Source organism: Euphorbia lathyris, chromosome 7, assembly GCF_963576675.1.
Source record: "Euphorbia lathyris chromosome 7, ddEupLath1.1, whole genome shotgun sequence".
Lineage (NCBI taxonomy): Eukaryota > Viridiplantae > Streptophyta > Magnoliopsida > Malpighiales > Euphorbiaceae > Euphorbia > Euphorbia lathyris.
Genome location: NC_088916.1, coordinates 11,455,226 through 11,471,458, shown reverse-complemented (window position 1 = coordinate 11,471,458; position 16,233 = coordinate 11,455,226). Strand labels below are relative to the sequence as shown.

At 31.4% G+C, this 16,233-nt stretch overlaps 1 protein-coding gene and 1 pseudogene across 1 annotated transcript; both read left to right on the top strand.

Moving 5' to 3' along the window:
* Positions 1–4,291: 4,291 nt before the first annotated feature.
* Positions 4,292–8,030, top strand: LOC136234691 (lysine histidine transporter-like 5). Its single transcript, XM_066024164.1, has 6 exons — positions 4,292–4,359; positions 6,274–7,057; positions 7,255–7,360; positions 7,472–7,563; positions 7,766–7,834; positions 7,912–8,030. The coding sequence occupies exons 1-6, from the start codon at positions 4,307–4,309 to the stop codon at positions 8,008–8,010; spliced, it is 1,203 nt and encodes a 400-aa protein (XP_065880236.1). The 5' UTR covers positions 4,292–4,306; the 3' UTR covers positions 8,011–8,030.
* A 2,416-nt stretch (positions 8,031–10,446) lies between these two features.
* LOC136235995 (lysine histidine transporter-like 5) lies at positions 10,447–15,713 on the top strand (annotated as a pseudogene).
* Positions 15,714–16,233: the final 520 nt, after the last annotated feature.

The following is a 16,233-nucleotide window of genomic DNA, read 5'->3' as shown; positions in this document are numbered from 1 at the left end:
AAAAGTAGAATGCCTCTAGCAGTAATCCACATGAATCTCGAATGAAGAACAAAAGAAAGCAAGAACAAGTTTTGAGTGAAGTGTAATTGTGAGAGAAAATTAAAGCTAGCTCAAAGCAATATTTCGGGTGTTGGCCGAATTTTACACTTAGGGGAATATATATTGGTTTTCTTTTATTAGCAAATTAGCCTTCTAATTACATTAGGTATAGTTAAATCAAATAGGGATTAGAATAACTATTTATTTCTAACTCTATAATATACAGAGAAAAGTATAAAAATAAATTATGCAGTTTCAAACATAAACTATATGGTTTAAAAGTTGATAAATATATACTTTGATGTTGATTCTGTTAACAAATATAGTCAAAGCTGATTAGCAGTGTTAAAAAAGTTAAAATGGCAGTCAAAGGTCAAAAGGGTATTTTTACCTTTATATTTATTTGTTTTATAATTTAATTTTAATTTTTTTCATACCTAATCACTATCTTACACTTTATTTCTCTCTCCTCAAGCGCTCTCTCTCTCTCTCCTTAAGCTCTCTCTCATTGGTAATTTTGCAGAACATTTCCATGTTGATGTGCCCTACTTCTTAAGCATTGGTTCTAGACCATGTATTAAACATTATGTACATTGTTTGAATAATTTGTATCAGTGTTATATGAATAAAGGCATTAATTCACTCTATTTATATCTTGTGCTGTAAACATGAATAAAGTATCTGTTGATTGATAATCATAAACTTGTATGAGGCCTATTCTATTCGGGGGAATGAATATAACCAAAGGTCTATACATTCATTATATGTGTAATGGTGTTGAATATACAATTGCAATACTTGCATAGTTAGATATGGATGCATGTACGTATTGATGTAGGTCAATATGGGACTAGACCGATCCGCTCTCGAAAGATTCATGGCGGACGTGTCATTGATCTTCCTAAGTGTAGAACTCTAGTATCTCGAAACCTGATTTCATAATAGCAAACAACGTGGAATCTGGTTCACTTTGATATACGCCTAAGAGGATGCCATATATAGGTATATTGGGTGAATCGGTGAACACGTTGTTGCGGACAAGTGAAGTGGATCAATTACCACTCTGCTAACAGTGAGCTATAAAATTGATAGGAATGAGTTTGGATTTTGGTCTATGATCCCATACGGTGCGTCGCGGGATCCACTTGCAACATACCGAGCACATGCAACCTGAATTCATCATTATGGTCGGGAAAAATATATTTCTATCTATTGAGAAGAAGAAGATGATAAAATAGAATATATTTATGACATTTAACAAGTCAAAAAAAGAAAAAATGAATAAAAATGCTCATTGACATGTAAGCAAAATTGATGCTATCAGTCAATTTTCACGATTCTGCTAATATTAACGATCTCAGTCCTTTTTTTTTTTGTAAAAAACGAAGGGATTTATATGTGAAAACATGAAACCACAAAGGGTTCTTTTCGAAATTATCCATAAAAAATAAAGTTTACATTAGTTTCACCTTTTATGAAACTAGATGAAACTAAGTGAAACATAACAAAACAACAACAAAAATCAACAAATGTAAACAATATATATATATCATAACAAAACATTAACAATAAGTTCATCAGTTTGAAATAAATTACAATGAGTTTCACCCATTTTCACCTAGTTTCGCATCTTGTGTAATTGGCTAACCGAAATCAACAAAATCCAACAACAAAAATAAACAATATAGATCATACAATAACAATACATTAAAAATAAATTTACATCAGTTTCACCTAGTCTTACCTCCTGTAAAACTGGTTGAAACTGAGTGAACCCCAACCAGAAATAACAACATCCAATAAAAATAAACAATATATATCACAAAAACATTAATAACAAATTCTACATCAGATTATAGAATGCGGATGAAACCCAACCAAAATTATTAATTAACAAAAAAAAATTAAATTTAAAAATGTATATCATACAAAAAAACACAACCAAAAAAAAAAGAAAGAAAGCAGTAAATAAAGTGCAAAATCAACATACCTGCCTCGTGGAACATGTTTCCCTTTATGTACACTAAAGACTTCTTATGCTTCATCTGCATCTTGAGAAATTCTATTATGGTCCCGGCCGGTCCATTGGACCTTACCAATAAATATGACAAATGTGCACTTTTTTCTTTACATCAATCATTTCCCAACGAGGTAGCATGCTTCTCTTTTTTCATTGGTTGAGTCCATTACACCCAGTACACCGTAGAAGTTCTCTTGCATCTTTTCCTTCTCCCCCTTCTTTTTGACTAATACACAACTCTTATCTTCTTGTTTCCTCTTTCCAACACTCAAAAGAGGTACGTAGGGGAACACCCTAAGTCATCGGCTAACTCTGCTAATGACATTTTATACACCTTCCCACTCGATGACCTAAAAACGTCATCTTCATGTTATAACGAAGATAAAAATAACTTTTTTTTTTTTTTATTTCTCTTACACATTTACATAATCTCCAAAAACAACAACAACAACAAACACATTCAACTCAACACACCGATGAAACGAAGCAGGATAAACATAACTCATAGAAGAATCACACAGATGGAACGAAAGAGAGAAAAAAAACGTGAAAACGAATATAATCACACTAAAATCAAAAGTGGTATATAGCTATATATAATCTTAAAACGGGGCACTTTTTAAAATTTCCCTTTTATATACTAGTTAATTAATATAATTACTTTGTTATAACTCATTACCATAAGAATGAATTATAACTAATTTATACAACTACAGATTTCTTACTATATAATATATAATACTAATAATGGAGAACTATTACGTTCAGGAGGTTATTTATATGTTTAATGAATTAAGACATTATCTTATTTTAATCAGATTTGTTGGAGTTGATTTGATGTTTTTAGAGAGAGTTGGGTAATTAATATATGATGTGATTAATGTTCCTAGATTAGCGAATGGGACTGCTCATGCAGTAGTAAGGCAATCTCGTTCCAATGCTAATTTTTTTTTTCCAAATGTAAAGCCTCATTGGCTGATAGCTGTTTTTGAGCAGGATCTACAAACCTGTTCGTTTTAATTGAAAGGCATCAGTTTGTTTCTAAAAAAAATAAATATATGATGTGATTAAAGTTTGGAAAATATCCTCAAAATGTTATAAAATTCAATTTGTTTCAATAAAATCAGTTTGTTTTTATCTCAATAAAGTCACTATGAATATTTTTCAGTTATCTTTTTTTCACCGAAATTGCTGATGCGGCATCTCAACGCCACGTCAGAGCCACTTGGCATATTAAAAAAATGCAACTACACATTATAATTGAAAATCGATATACGTGGGTTAATTTGTGTTTAAAATTTTAACTGACAATTCTTATTCACTTGGATTAATATATGATTAATTTTGATTATTATACTATATGTGGTATAGACATTGTCCAAATTTTTGTAACCACCGGCAGTGCAGTGATTATAGTTTGGAAAAACCCAAAGATGAAAATATTAATCGACATTTAAAAGTTTTGAGGGCAAATTATTAAAGTTTAACCATGTAAATATATTTTGCTTAACTAATTTGGATCTACTTTAAGAAATTTTGAAAATTATAGTTTACGTCCAAATCTTCTTTGAAAAACAAATCAAACTCTAACAAAAATAAAAAAAAATAAATCTGTTGATGGATTTATTATTTTTATTATTATTATTATTACAGGATATTGACTAATTACAAAATTAGTTAGATTAACATGTTTCAAAATCAAAGACTGTTGGATAAATCCAAATTCAGATTAAGCCTTGTATTTAACTTCTTATCCAACTCTATTACTGCTCCTAAGATCTCTCAGTGTGGATGGATTAGGATAAATTAGAATCTATTATAGATTTAATCTTTAATTAATTAAACTGTTTACTAATAAATCAGTATGACTGATTCAACATCCATAAATTTTGGATCCCAAATAATCACTTCACTCAGTAAATAAATTACTCCATTTCTGAGACTCTTTCACTAGCTACTTCCTACACTATTTCATCAAAAAAAGAAGAAAAAGAAGAAAAATCAATGGCGAACACTGAAGAGAATCAAATTGTATGTTTTTATGGATCAAACTCTGTGTTTTATTGCTTTAATTAGGATAATCACGTTTAATTAATTGATCAGGAGCGTGTGGATGAGAATGAAGCAACAACTTCAAGGGCAGCAGCTGAGAGGAGAAAAAGAGAGGCTGACTTGAATAGCTGGTTGCCGGTGACTGCTTCGAGGAAGGCGAAATGGTGGTACTCGGCTTTTCACAATGTTACTGCTATGGTTGGTGCTGGTGTTCTTGGCTTGCCTTTTGCTATTTCTCAACTCGGCTGGTATGTTGCACGGAAACTCTTTTTCGGTAGTGTTTTTGAGGCTTTGTATTGGTTTCGGAAAGAAAAACCCTAAATGTTGAAATAGGAAATGAATCTAATTCTAATTCCGACTGTGATTCTAGCTAATTGATTCTTTGTTGTACGAAAACTCCTCTTTATTAGCGTTTTATATCTTTACATTGATTTTTTACTTAATTTATTTAGGGTGCGGCTAGAAGATTTTATGTTGCACGGGAACTCCTCTTTTCATGTAACTAGTGAAATAGGAAATGAATCTAATTCCAATTCCTACTGTGATTTTAGAACCTCTTCTGTAGAGGATTTAGGGTGCCGTTATATCCTATGTTGTACGAAAACTCCTCTTTGGTAGCTTTTTTGTATTTGGAAATCGAAATAGGAAATGAATCTAATTTCAATTCCGACTGTTATTCTAACTAATTGATTCTTCTGTCTTTAGTTAGAACCTCTTCTGTAGAGGATTTAGGGTGCGGCTATATCCTATGTTGTACGAAAACTCTTCCTTGGTAGTCTTTTTGCACTTGGGAATCGAAATAGGAAATTTTATCTAATTCCAATTCGGACTGTGATTCTAGCTATAATTGATTCTTCATCTTTGATTAGAACCTCAGTAGAGGATTTAGGGTGTGGCCATATTCTATGTTGTAGGAAAACTCCTTTTTGGTACCCTTTTTGCACTTGGCAATCGAATAGGAAATGAATCTAATTCCAATTCCGACTATGATTCTAGCTATAATTGATTCTTCGTCTTTAGTTAGAACCTCTTGTGTAGAGGATTTAGCGTGCGCCTATATTCTATATTGTACGAAAACTCCTCCTTGGTAGCCTTTTTGCACTTCGAAATAGGAAATGAATCTAAATTCAAGTCGGGCTGTGATTCTAGCTATAATTGATTCTTCATCTTTGGTTAGAACCTCAGTATAGGATTTAGGGTGTGGCCATATTCTATGTTGTACGAAAACTCTTCCTTGGTAGCCTTTTTGCACTTGGGAATCGAAATTGGAAATGAATCTAATTCCAATTCCGACTGTGATTCTAGCTAATTGATTCTTCGATCTTTAATTAGAACCTCTTCTCTAGAGGATTTAGGGTGCGGCTATATCCTATGTTGTATGAAAACTCGTCTTGGATAGCCTTTTTGCACTTCAGAAAGGGAAACTTTGTGAAACCCTAAATATTGAAAATAGGAAATATGTTTCTGATGCAGCTATATCCTATGTTGTAATTGGCTTCCGTATTCTATTTTTAAACTAGTCGTATGATATTTTTTATATATTTACGTACATTTTTTACTTAAACTATTTATAGTGCGTCTAGATAGATTCTACGTTGCACGGAAACTCCTCTTTTCATGTCCGTGGAAAATGCTCAAAAACCAGCCGCATATTTTATTATCGTCTCAAATCCTAAATAGGAGACGACAGGCATACATAATCCGATTCCAATTCCGATTACAATTCTAACTAATTCAAACTTCCTCTTTATAAGCTATAACTACTTAATTGATAATAGTTCCTATTCTGCCATTTCTAATTATTGCTATTCTCTAGTAAATAAATATCATTTTTTATTATTAATTTTCGTTGTTTAATTAACAATTATATGCATTTTTATTATAGTTATTTTTATGATAAGAATTGATTTTATAGATGTCTATAATAATTAGAGATAATATTAAGCATTACATAAATATGTGTATTTTTAATATTTATAAATAAGTTTATACTTCTTATAAATAACTTTTTCCCATTTTCATTTCCGTTTCTGTTATGTAACATGATTCCTTGGATTGGGCTGGTGCACTGAAAATTGCATCGTCTACCGAGTCCCGATTTAATCATAAACGAATCATGTTGAGTATGCTTTTAACAAAAAAATTATTTGGCTAATTTGTAGGGGACCTGGGATTACAATTATACTGATATCATGGGCAATAACATTATACTCATTATGGCAACTAGTTGAAATGCATGAAATTGTACCCGGAGAGCGATTTGATCGGTATTCGGAGCTAGGGCAGCACGTATTCGGGCCAAAACTCGGGTATTGGATAGTGATGCCACAACAATCATTGGTTCAGATTGCTTCAAGCATAGTTTACACAGTCACCGGCGGCAAATCATTAAAGAAATTTTGTGATCTCATAGCTCCACATACTTTCAATAACATCAGACAAACTTACTTTATCCTCTTTTTCACATTTCTTCAATTAGGCATTTCTCAAACCCCAAATTTCAATTCACTCAGCTGTGTTTCCTTAATTGCTGCAATCATGTCCTTCGGGTATTCGATGGTGGCATTCGTTACGTCTATGTTGCGCGGTGTAGAGAGCCACCCGACACATTATGGTGTTAGATCACATTCAACAGCAGGAATAATTTTTGATGCATTGAATGGGGTTGGAACTATTGCTTTTGCATTTGCAGGACACAGTGTAGTTCTTGAAATTCAGGCAACAATTCCGTCTACTCCGGAGAATCCTTCGAAGAAACCGATGTGGAAAGGTGTTGTTCTTGCTTATATCATTGTTGTCATCTGCTATAGTTGTGTGTCCATTTCGGGGTTCTGGGCTTTCGGAAATCAGGTGGAGGATGATGTTCTTATTTCGCTCGAAAAGCCGTTTTGGCTTATTGCTGCTGCTAATCTCATGGTTTTCTTCCATGTCCTCGGGAGCTTCCAGGTATTCGCTTACCATTTTCGTCCTGAATTTCAAATGATTTCAAATGATTTTAAGTAATTTCGTCTTGAATTTCAAATGATTTCAAATCGTTTCAAGTGAGTTCAAATTATTTCAAGTGATTTCAATTGTTTGCATTTAATCCCTTTAGTAACCAAAAATAAAAATGAGAATAACAATATTTCATTTTTATATTATAGGTATTCTCCATGCCCATGTTTGATCTTCTTGAGTCAACTTTGGTGACGAATATGCATTTCACTCCCGGAATTCGTCTCCGCCTTATTGGTCGGAGCATATACGTAGGTATGTATCAATTTGTATCCCTCTTTTTATTTAATTATTTCAATTGATTTCACTTTATTTATATACTTTGCTAAATACTTGATGCCATATTTTGTGAATCTTTTTTTGCAGTTTTAACAGGGTTTATAGCGATTTGCATTCCGTTTTTCGGAGGACTACTTGGATTCTTCGGAGGACTTGTTTTTGGATCCACATCATACTATGCAAGTGCTTCTAATTTATTATTTATATATATATATATAATTTATTCGATTACTCATTTCGAGCTCACTCCCCTACTTTGAGGGGGAATATCCTCTCTCAATTAAATCTGGTGTTTTAAAGGCCAAAAGAATGGAAATTTAAGCATTTTTCGTATCTAACATGCCCTTAATTTTATTAACTATATATATACTTTTGTCGCAGCTCCCTTGCATCATGTGGCTAATGGTTCGTCGTCCAAAGAGATGGAGCTTTCATTGGGTTGCCTCGTGGGTAAGTAATTAAGATTCATTAATCTATTAAATTAAATTAAAATTGTAAAACTAATTAATCTTTGTTGATCGTTACAGATTTCGATTGTTGTCGGCGTGTTTATCACATTGTTGTCACCTATAGGAGGCTTACGAACTATAATTATTTCCGCGAAAACCTACAAGTTCTTCTCTTAGTAGCTAACTCGGTCTGCGACAAGGTTTAAATTTCCTCTCAACATTATTGAGTGAGGACGAGGAAGATAACGTTTAATATAAAGAGAGATGCATAAGATTTTATTGGGGAAATTGCAGTATTATCAGCAAAATCGAACCTTGTCGTCTTCATTAGGTTTATTTTTAATTTATTTCTTTGTAATTTTTTCTATTTAGCTAGATAGAGGTATTTTTAATTAGATTTAGGAACTAATTATACCAAGTCTAATGAAAATTAGAAGGTTAAATTTGGTTCCAGAGTTAGAAGGAGAGAGAGAAGACAGTTTTTTAAGTTTCTTCAAATTAATGTAATGGTTGCAATAGGTTATAGTGATGTATTATATTCACTCAACCTTTGAATTTTTACATATTTTTGCAATATGTAAAAATTTTAATGTCATCTACATTTTTAATAAGATGAGATTTTGTTGCCATATATTCAATTTAGCACTTTATAGCTTTTTGTGTTTCTAAGTGAGATATATTTTAAATTCTATTATTGCGAGAGGAAATAATTACATGTATGAAATGTCAGTGTTGTAAAAATCGGTCAAGTCGACCGATATATCGGTGATTTTTACAACACCGCTCGATTTTGTATAAATGGTCGGTATAGATTAGGAACCCGATTTTCTGCTACCTATGCGGTTCAAATCGGGATAAATCGGACAAGTCTGACAAGGCGAACAAGTCGGGTTAGGCGGAAAAATCATAAAAAGTCGAAAAAGTAAAAAAAAAGTCAGCTTATATATTATATTTATATCACAACTATTATATTTATGTTTATATTTACATTTACCTATTATGTTTATTACATATTATATTTAGGGTAAAGTTCAAATAAAACCCATGTGGTTTCACTAATTTTCAGATAAAGGACTGTGGTGTACTTTTTGTCAAAACGAGGACTGAGGTTTTCAACTTTAACAAAATAAGGACTTTTTCGATTGCTACTATTAAAATCACCCTTAACAACTTCAAAAATGACATATTTTAAGAACTACTAATATTCTAAGTAACTTTAATTCTTCAACTTTTTTATTTCGAGATTATTTAGATGATGTTTGGTAAAGAGATAGAAAGTTAATGTTTAGAGAGAGAAAGTTCCAAAAAAGATGATTTTCTAAAATCGAAAATGTAGTTCCATAGAAAATATGACATTGAACAACTTTAATTCTTGAAAATTTTCATTTTCAGGTCGTTAAAGATAGTTTTAATAGTATTATTAAAGTGCGAAACCTCAGTCCTCGTTTTGACAAAAAGTAAATCACAGTCCTTTATTTGAAAATTAGTGAAACCACAGGGGTTTTATTTGAACTTTCCCCTTATATTTATGTCACAACTATTAAGTATATTAATATTTATTATTTTTAGGTAGTATCATTTATATTTTAAATGTGTTTATATAATATTTATTTAATATAAATCTAAAAAAATAGAAAAATACAAATCTGATTAATTCCCGATTAATCCTCGACTAGCACCTAACGACTTTTACAACACTATGAAATATATACTAAACTAGTTTGAAATCTCATGCAATGCACTAATTACACATTAACTTTTTAGATGATTTGTTAATGTACTAAAGTTTTTATGTATAAATATTATTGAATTCATAAAATTACATACTAATTATAAACTAATTATATTTGATTACATGTCTACAAAAACAAGTGCAAACTTAAGATAAATTAAGTATGATGAAATTAAAGAAAGAATCAAAGCTAATGGTGAAGTTAATGATTATAGGCAGATAGAAAAAAGCAAAAAGTATAAGTAATACAAAGAAAATTGTGAGAAAACAGTTGTTATTGACAACGACTGGAGTATTCACACTCCTTGTTTTGTAGAGATAGCCCAACTAATAATAGCATTTTGAACCACACTCTTTTGGGATCCTTATAGTCATCTAGACCTAAATAACAACAGATAACTACACATCTATCAGTGATATATAATTCGGGTAGAGAAGGAGTGGAGAAATTCAAAGAAAAATATGAATCTGAAACATTAGAATGCATATTGAAATCCGAGAGAGAAGGACACCTCATGTTCAAAATCGATGCAGATGTTGAATTGTAAATCATTTAGAAATGAAACGCCAAAAACAAAATCAAACTGACATGAGAGTAATTGGATAAAGAATTAAGATGATTAGACAAAAAAAATTACCTTTACCTAGTCATACAATGATGGTTGGTTTTTGTATAAAAAAATATATAAAAATGTCCAAAATGTGCTTGATTAAAACTATTTGTAAATTGAATTGGTTAGATTTTAGTCTATGGTTTTTTCAAAGTAGAATTAAGATAAAGAAAAAATCATAAAAATTGAAGTGGGCTAATTCATGGGGTTGTTAATTCAAGTCACATATCTTGTGAATTGACTACTCCGGAGAAACCTTTAAAGAAACCCATGTGGAAAGGTGTTGTTCTTGCTTATGTCATTGTTGTCATCTTCTATAGTTGTGTGTCCATTTCGGGGTTTTGGGCTTTCGAAAATCAGGTGGAGGATGATGTTCTTATTTTGCTCGAAAAGCCGCTTTGGCTTATTGATGTTGCTAATCTCATGGTTTTCTTCAATGTCCTCGGAAGCTTCCAGGTATACGATTACCATTTTCGTACTGAAGTTCAAATGATTTCATATGGTTTCAAGTGGTTTCAAGTGATTTCAAATGATTTCAAGTGATTTTGTCCTTAATTTTAAATGGTTTCAAGTGATTTCAAATGGTTTCAACTGATTTCGTTTATTACCTTAAGTAACCAAAAATAAAAATATGAAGAACAATATTTCATTTTTATATCATAGGTATTCTCCATACTCATGTTTGATCTTCTTGAGTCAACTTTGGTGACGAATATGCATTTCACTCCCGGAATTCGTCTTCGCCTTATTGGTCGGACTAGTATATACGTAGGTATGTATCAATTTGTATCCCTCCTTTTTTTAATTATTTCAATTGATTTCACTTTATTTATAAAACTACTTTGCTAAATACTTGATGCCATATTTTGTGATCTCATAGCTCCACATACTTTCAATACCATTAGACAAGCCTACTTTATCATCTTTTTCACAGTTCTTCAATTAGGCATTTCTCAAACCCGAAATTTCAATTCACTAAGTTGTGTTTCCTTTATTGCTGCAATCATGTCCTTCGGGTATTCGATGGTGGCGTATGTTACTTCTATGCTGCACGGTGTAGAGAGCCACCCAACAACTTATGGTGTTAGATCACATACAAGAGCAGGAATAATTTTTGATGCATTCGAACTATTGTGTTTGCATTTGCAGGACATAGTGTAGTTCTTGAAATTCAAGCCACATATCTTGTGAATTACCTACTCTGGAGAATCCTTCAAAGAAATCGATGTGGAAAGGTGTTGTTCTTGCTTATGTCATTGTTGTTATTTGCTATAGTTGTGAGTCCATTTCGGGGTTTTGGGCTTTCGGAAACTAGGTGGAGGATGATGTTATTATTTCGCTCGAAAAAAGCCGCTTTGGCTTATTGCTACTGCTAATCTCATGGTTTTCTTCCATGTCCTCGGGAGCTTCCGGATATTCGCTTACCATTTTTGTCCTGAATTTCTAGTGATTTCAAATGGTTTCAAGTGATTTCATCCTGACTTTCAAATGATTTCTAATGGTTTCAAGTGATTTCAAGTGATTTCATTTAACCCCTTAAGTAACCAAAAATAAAAATGTGAATAACAATATTTCATTTTCGAATAAATATATAATTTATTCGATTACTCATTTTGAGCCTAGTGTACTTTGAGGTGGAATATCCTCTCTCAATTAAATCTGGTAGATTAAAGGCCGAAAGAATGGAAATTTACGAATTTTTTGTATCAAACACGCCCTTGAGTGAGGACGAGAAAGATAACGTTTAATATGAAGAGAGATGCATACGATTTTATTGGGGAAATTGCAATATTATCAGCAAAATCGAAGCTTATCGTCTTCATTAGGTTTATTTTTAATTTATTTCTTTGTAATTTTTTCTATTTAGCTAGATAGAGGTATTTTTAATTAGATTTAGGAACTAATTATATCAAGTCTAATGAAAATAAGAAGGTTAAATTTGGTCCCACAGTTGGAAGGAGAGAGAGAAGACAGTTTTTTAAGTTTCTCCAAATTAATGTAATGGTTGCAATAGGTTATAGTGATGTATTTTATTCAATTTAACCTTTGAATTTTCACATATTTTTGCAATATGTAAAAATTTTAATGTCCTCTACATTTTTAATAAGATGAGATTTTGTGGCCATATATTCCATTTAGCACTTTATAGCTTTTGGTGTCTCTAAGAAACATATATATTTTAAATTTTATTATTGCGAGAGGAAATAATTACACATGTATGAAATATCAGTGTTGTACACCGCCCGATTTTGTATAAATGGTCGGCATAAGTCGGGAGTCCGATTTTCTGCTACCTATGCGGTTTAGATCGGGATAAATTGAACAATGCGGATAAGTCAGACAAGTCGGGTTAGTCGGAAAAAGTCAAAAAAAGTCGGTTTATATATTATATTTATATCACAACTATTATATTTATGTTTATATTTATACTTATATATTATGTTTATTACATATTATATTTATGTCACTACTATTAAGTAGGTATACAATGGTGAAAACCACACCAAGTAACGGTACTTTGTAAAAAACAAAGTAACCATAGCGGACACCCTATTAAGTAATAACTATTAAGTATATTAATATTTATATTTTTAGATAGTATCATTTATATTTTAAATGTGTTTAGATAATATTTATTTAATATAAATCTAAAAAAATAGAAAAATACAAATTCGATTAATTCCTAATTAATCACTGATTGATCTTTGGAGGTCTTACCCGTCAGACTAGCGTCTAACAACTTTTACAACACTGTAAAATATATACTAAACTAGTTTGAAATCTCATGCAATACACTAATTATACATTACCTTTTTAGATGATTTGTTAATGTACTAAAGTTTTTATATATAAATATTATTGAATTCATAAAATTATATACTACTTATAAACTAATTATATTTGATTATATGCAAAAACAGGTAACTAAGATAAATTAGGTATGATGAAATTAAACAAAGAATGAAAACTAACTATAAAGATAATGATTATAAGTAGATGGAAAAAATAAAAATAAAAGTATGAGTAATAAGAGATCAATTATGAGACTCGAATAAGGCGCAAGAATTAAAGGCAAAGTCTTCTATTTCTTCGCAGTCTATATCGTCTAGATGGTTGTTACCTACTGAGTCATTTCGTGCCTGCAATGTTGATGCCAGGGTGTTCATTCTTGGGAACTACTGTTCGTATACGTTTGTTATTCGGAATCATCTTGGTATTTGCATTGCTGCTAAACATGGTGCGTTGGATGGGATTGTTGATTCGTTTTTAGCCGAGGCCCTCTCTATCAAGGAAGCTCTTAGTTGGTTGAAGCTTTATAATTTTCACCATGTGGATATCAGGTCTGACTATTTGGTGGTTGTCAATGCCATTAACAATCAAATTGCCGGTTTCTCTTATCTTTCTGATATTATATTGGTCTATCGAAGTTTGCTTAGAGATTTAGATTCTGTTTCTATCTCATTTGTTAAACGTTCAGCGAATCTAGCTGCCCACGGTTTAGCTAAGGCAGTTAGATCAAAGTCTATTCATGGAGTGTGGGACTGTCCACCATCCTTTCTTTCTGATGTATTGGCTACTGATCTTATTCAATGATATTTCTGGGTTTGCTTCAAAAAAAAAAATGAGAACACAGTTGTTATTGACAACTACTGGAGTATTCACACTCCTTGTTTTGTAGAGATAGTCTAACTAACAATAGAATTTTGAACCACACTCTTTTGGGATCCTTATAGTCCTCTAGACCTAAATAACAACAGATAAGCACACATCTATCAGTGATATATAATTCGGGTAGAGAAGAAATGGAGAAATTCAAAGAAAATATATATGAATCTGGAACATTAAAATGCATATTGAAATCTAAGAGAGAAGAACACCTCATGTTCAAAATGGATGGAGATGTTGAATTGGAAATCATTTAAAAATGAAACACCAAAAAGAAATCAAACTGAGAAGAGAGTAATTGGACAAAAAAATTAAGATGACTGGACAAACAATTACCTATACCTAGTCATACAATGGTGGTTGGTTTTTGTATAAAAAATATGTAAAAATATCCAAATTGTGCTTGATTAAAACTATTTGTAAATTGAATTGGTTAGATTTTAGTCTATGGTTTTTTCAAAGTAGAATTAAGATAAATAAAAAATCATAAAAATTGAAGTGGGCTAATTCACGGGGTTGCTAATTCAAGTCACATATCTTGTGAATTACATATACCTAGTCATACAATGGTGGTTTGTTTTTGTATAAGAAATATGTAAAAATATCCAAATTGTGCTTGATTAAAACTATTTGTAAATTGAATTGGTTTGATTTTAGTCTATGGTGTTTTCAAAGTAGAATTAAAATAAAGAAAAAATCATAAAAATTGAAGTGGACTAATTCATGGGGTTGCTAATTCAAGTCACATACCTTATGAATTACCTACTCCGGAGAAACCTTCGAAGAAACCTGTGTGGAAATGTGTTGTTCTTGTTTATGTCATTATTGTCATCTGCTATAGTTGTGTGTCCATTTTGGGGGTTTGGGCTTTCGGAAATCAGGTGGAGGGTGATATTCTTATTTCGCTGGAAAAGTCGCTTTGGCTTATTATTGCTGCCAATCTCATGGTTTTCTTCCATGCTTCCAGGTATCTACTTACCATTTTCGTACTGAATTTCAAATGATTTCATATGGTTTCAAGTGATTTCTAATGGTTTCAAGTGATTTCAAATGGTTTCAAGTGATTTCGTTTATTCCCTTAAGTAACCAAAAATAAAAATATGAATAACAATATTTCATTTTTATATTACAGGTATTCTCCATGCCCATATTTGATCTTCTTGAGTCAACTTTGGTGACTAATATGCATTTCACTTCCAGAATTCGTCGAAGTATATACGTAGGTATGTATCAATTTGTATCCCTCATTTTTTAATTCTTTCAATAGATTTCACTTTATTTATAAAACTACTTTGCTAAATACTTGATGCCATATTTTGTGAATCTTTTTTGCAGTTTTAACAAGGTTTATTGCAATGTGCATTCCGTTTTTGGAGGACTACTCGGATTCTTTGGAGGACTTGTTTTTAGATCCACATCATACTATCCGAGTACTTCTAATTTAGTTTTTTTTATGTATATAATTTATTCGATTACTCGTTTCAAGCCCAATCACCTACTTTGAGGTGGAATATCCCCTCTCAATTAAATCCGGTGTTTTAAAGGCCGAAAGAATGGAAATTTACGCATTTTTCATGTCAAACACGCCCTTAATTTTAGTAACGATATTTTCTTTGGTTGCATATCCCTTCCAGCATGTGGCTAATGATTCGTGGCCGAAAGAGATGGAGCTTTCATTGGGTTGCCTCATAGGTAAGTAATTAAGATTCATTAATCTATTAAATTAATATAAAAATTGTAAAACTAATTAAACTTTGTTGATATTATTACAGATTTCGATTATTGTCGCCGTGTTTATTACAATTATTTCACTTATAGGAGGCTTACAAACTATAATTATTTTCACGAAAACCTACAAGCTCTTCTCTTAGTAGTTAACTCGGTCTGCGACAAGGTTTAAAATTTGCTCTCAACATTATTGAGTGAGGGTGACGAGGAAGATAACGTTTAATATGAAGAGAGATGGATATGATTTCATTAGGTTTATTTTTAATTCTATTTCTTTGTAATTTTTTCTATTTACCCATGTAGAGGTATTTTTAATTAGAGTTAGGAATTAATTATACCAAGTCTAATGAAAATTAAAAGGTTAAATTTGGTTCCACAGTTGGAAGCAAGCAGAGAGAGAAGAGAGCTTTTTTATAGTTTCTTCAGATTAATGTAATGGTTGCAATAGGCAATGGTGATGTATTATATTCACTTAATCTTTGAATTTTCACATATTTTTGCAATATGTAAAAAATTTAATGTGCTCTATATTTTTAATAAGATGAGATTTTGTGGCCATATATTCAATTTAACATAGTTAATGGTGTTGCTAAGAAAGATATATTATAAATTTTATTATTGCGAAGGAAATAATTACATATATGAAATGTCAGTGTTGTAAAA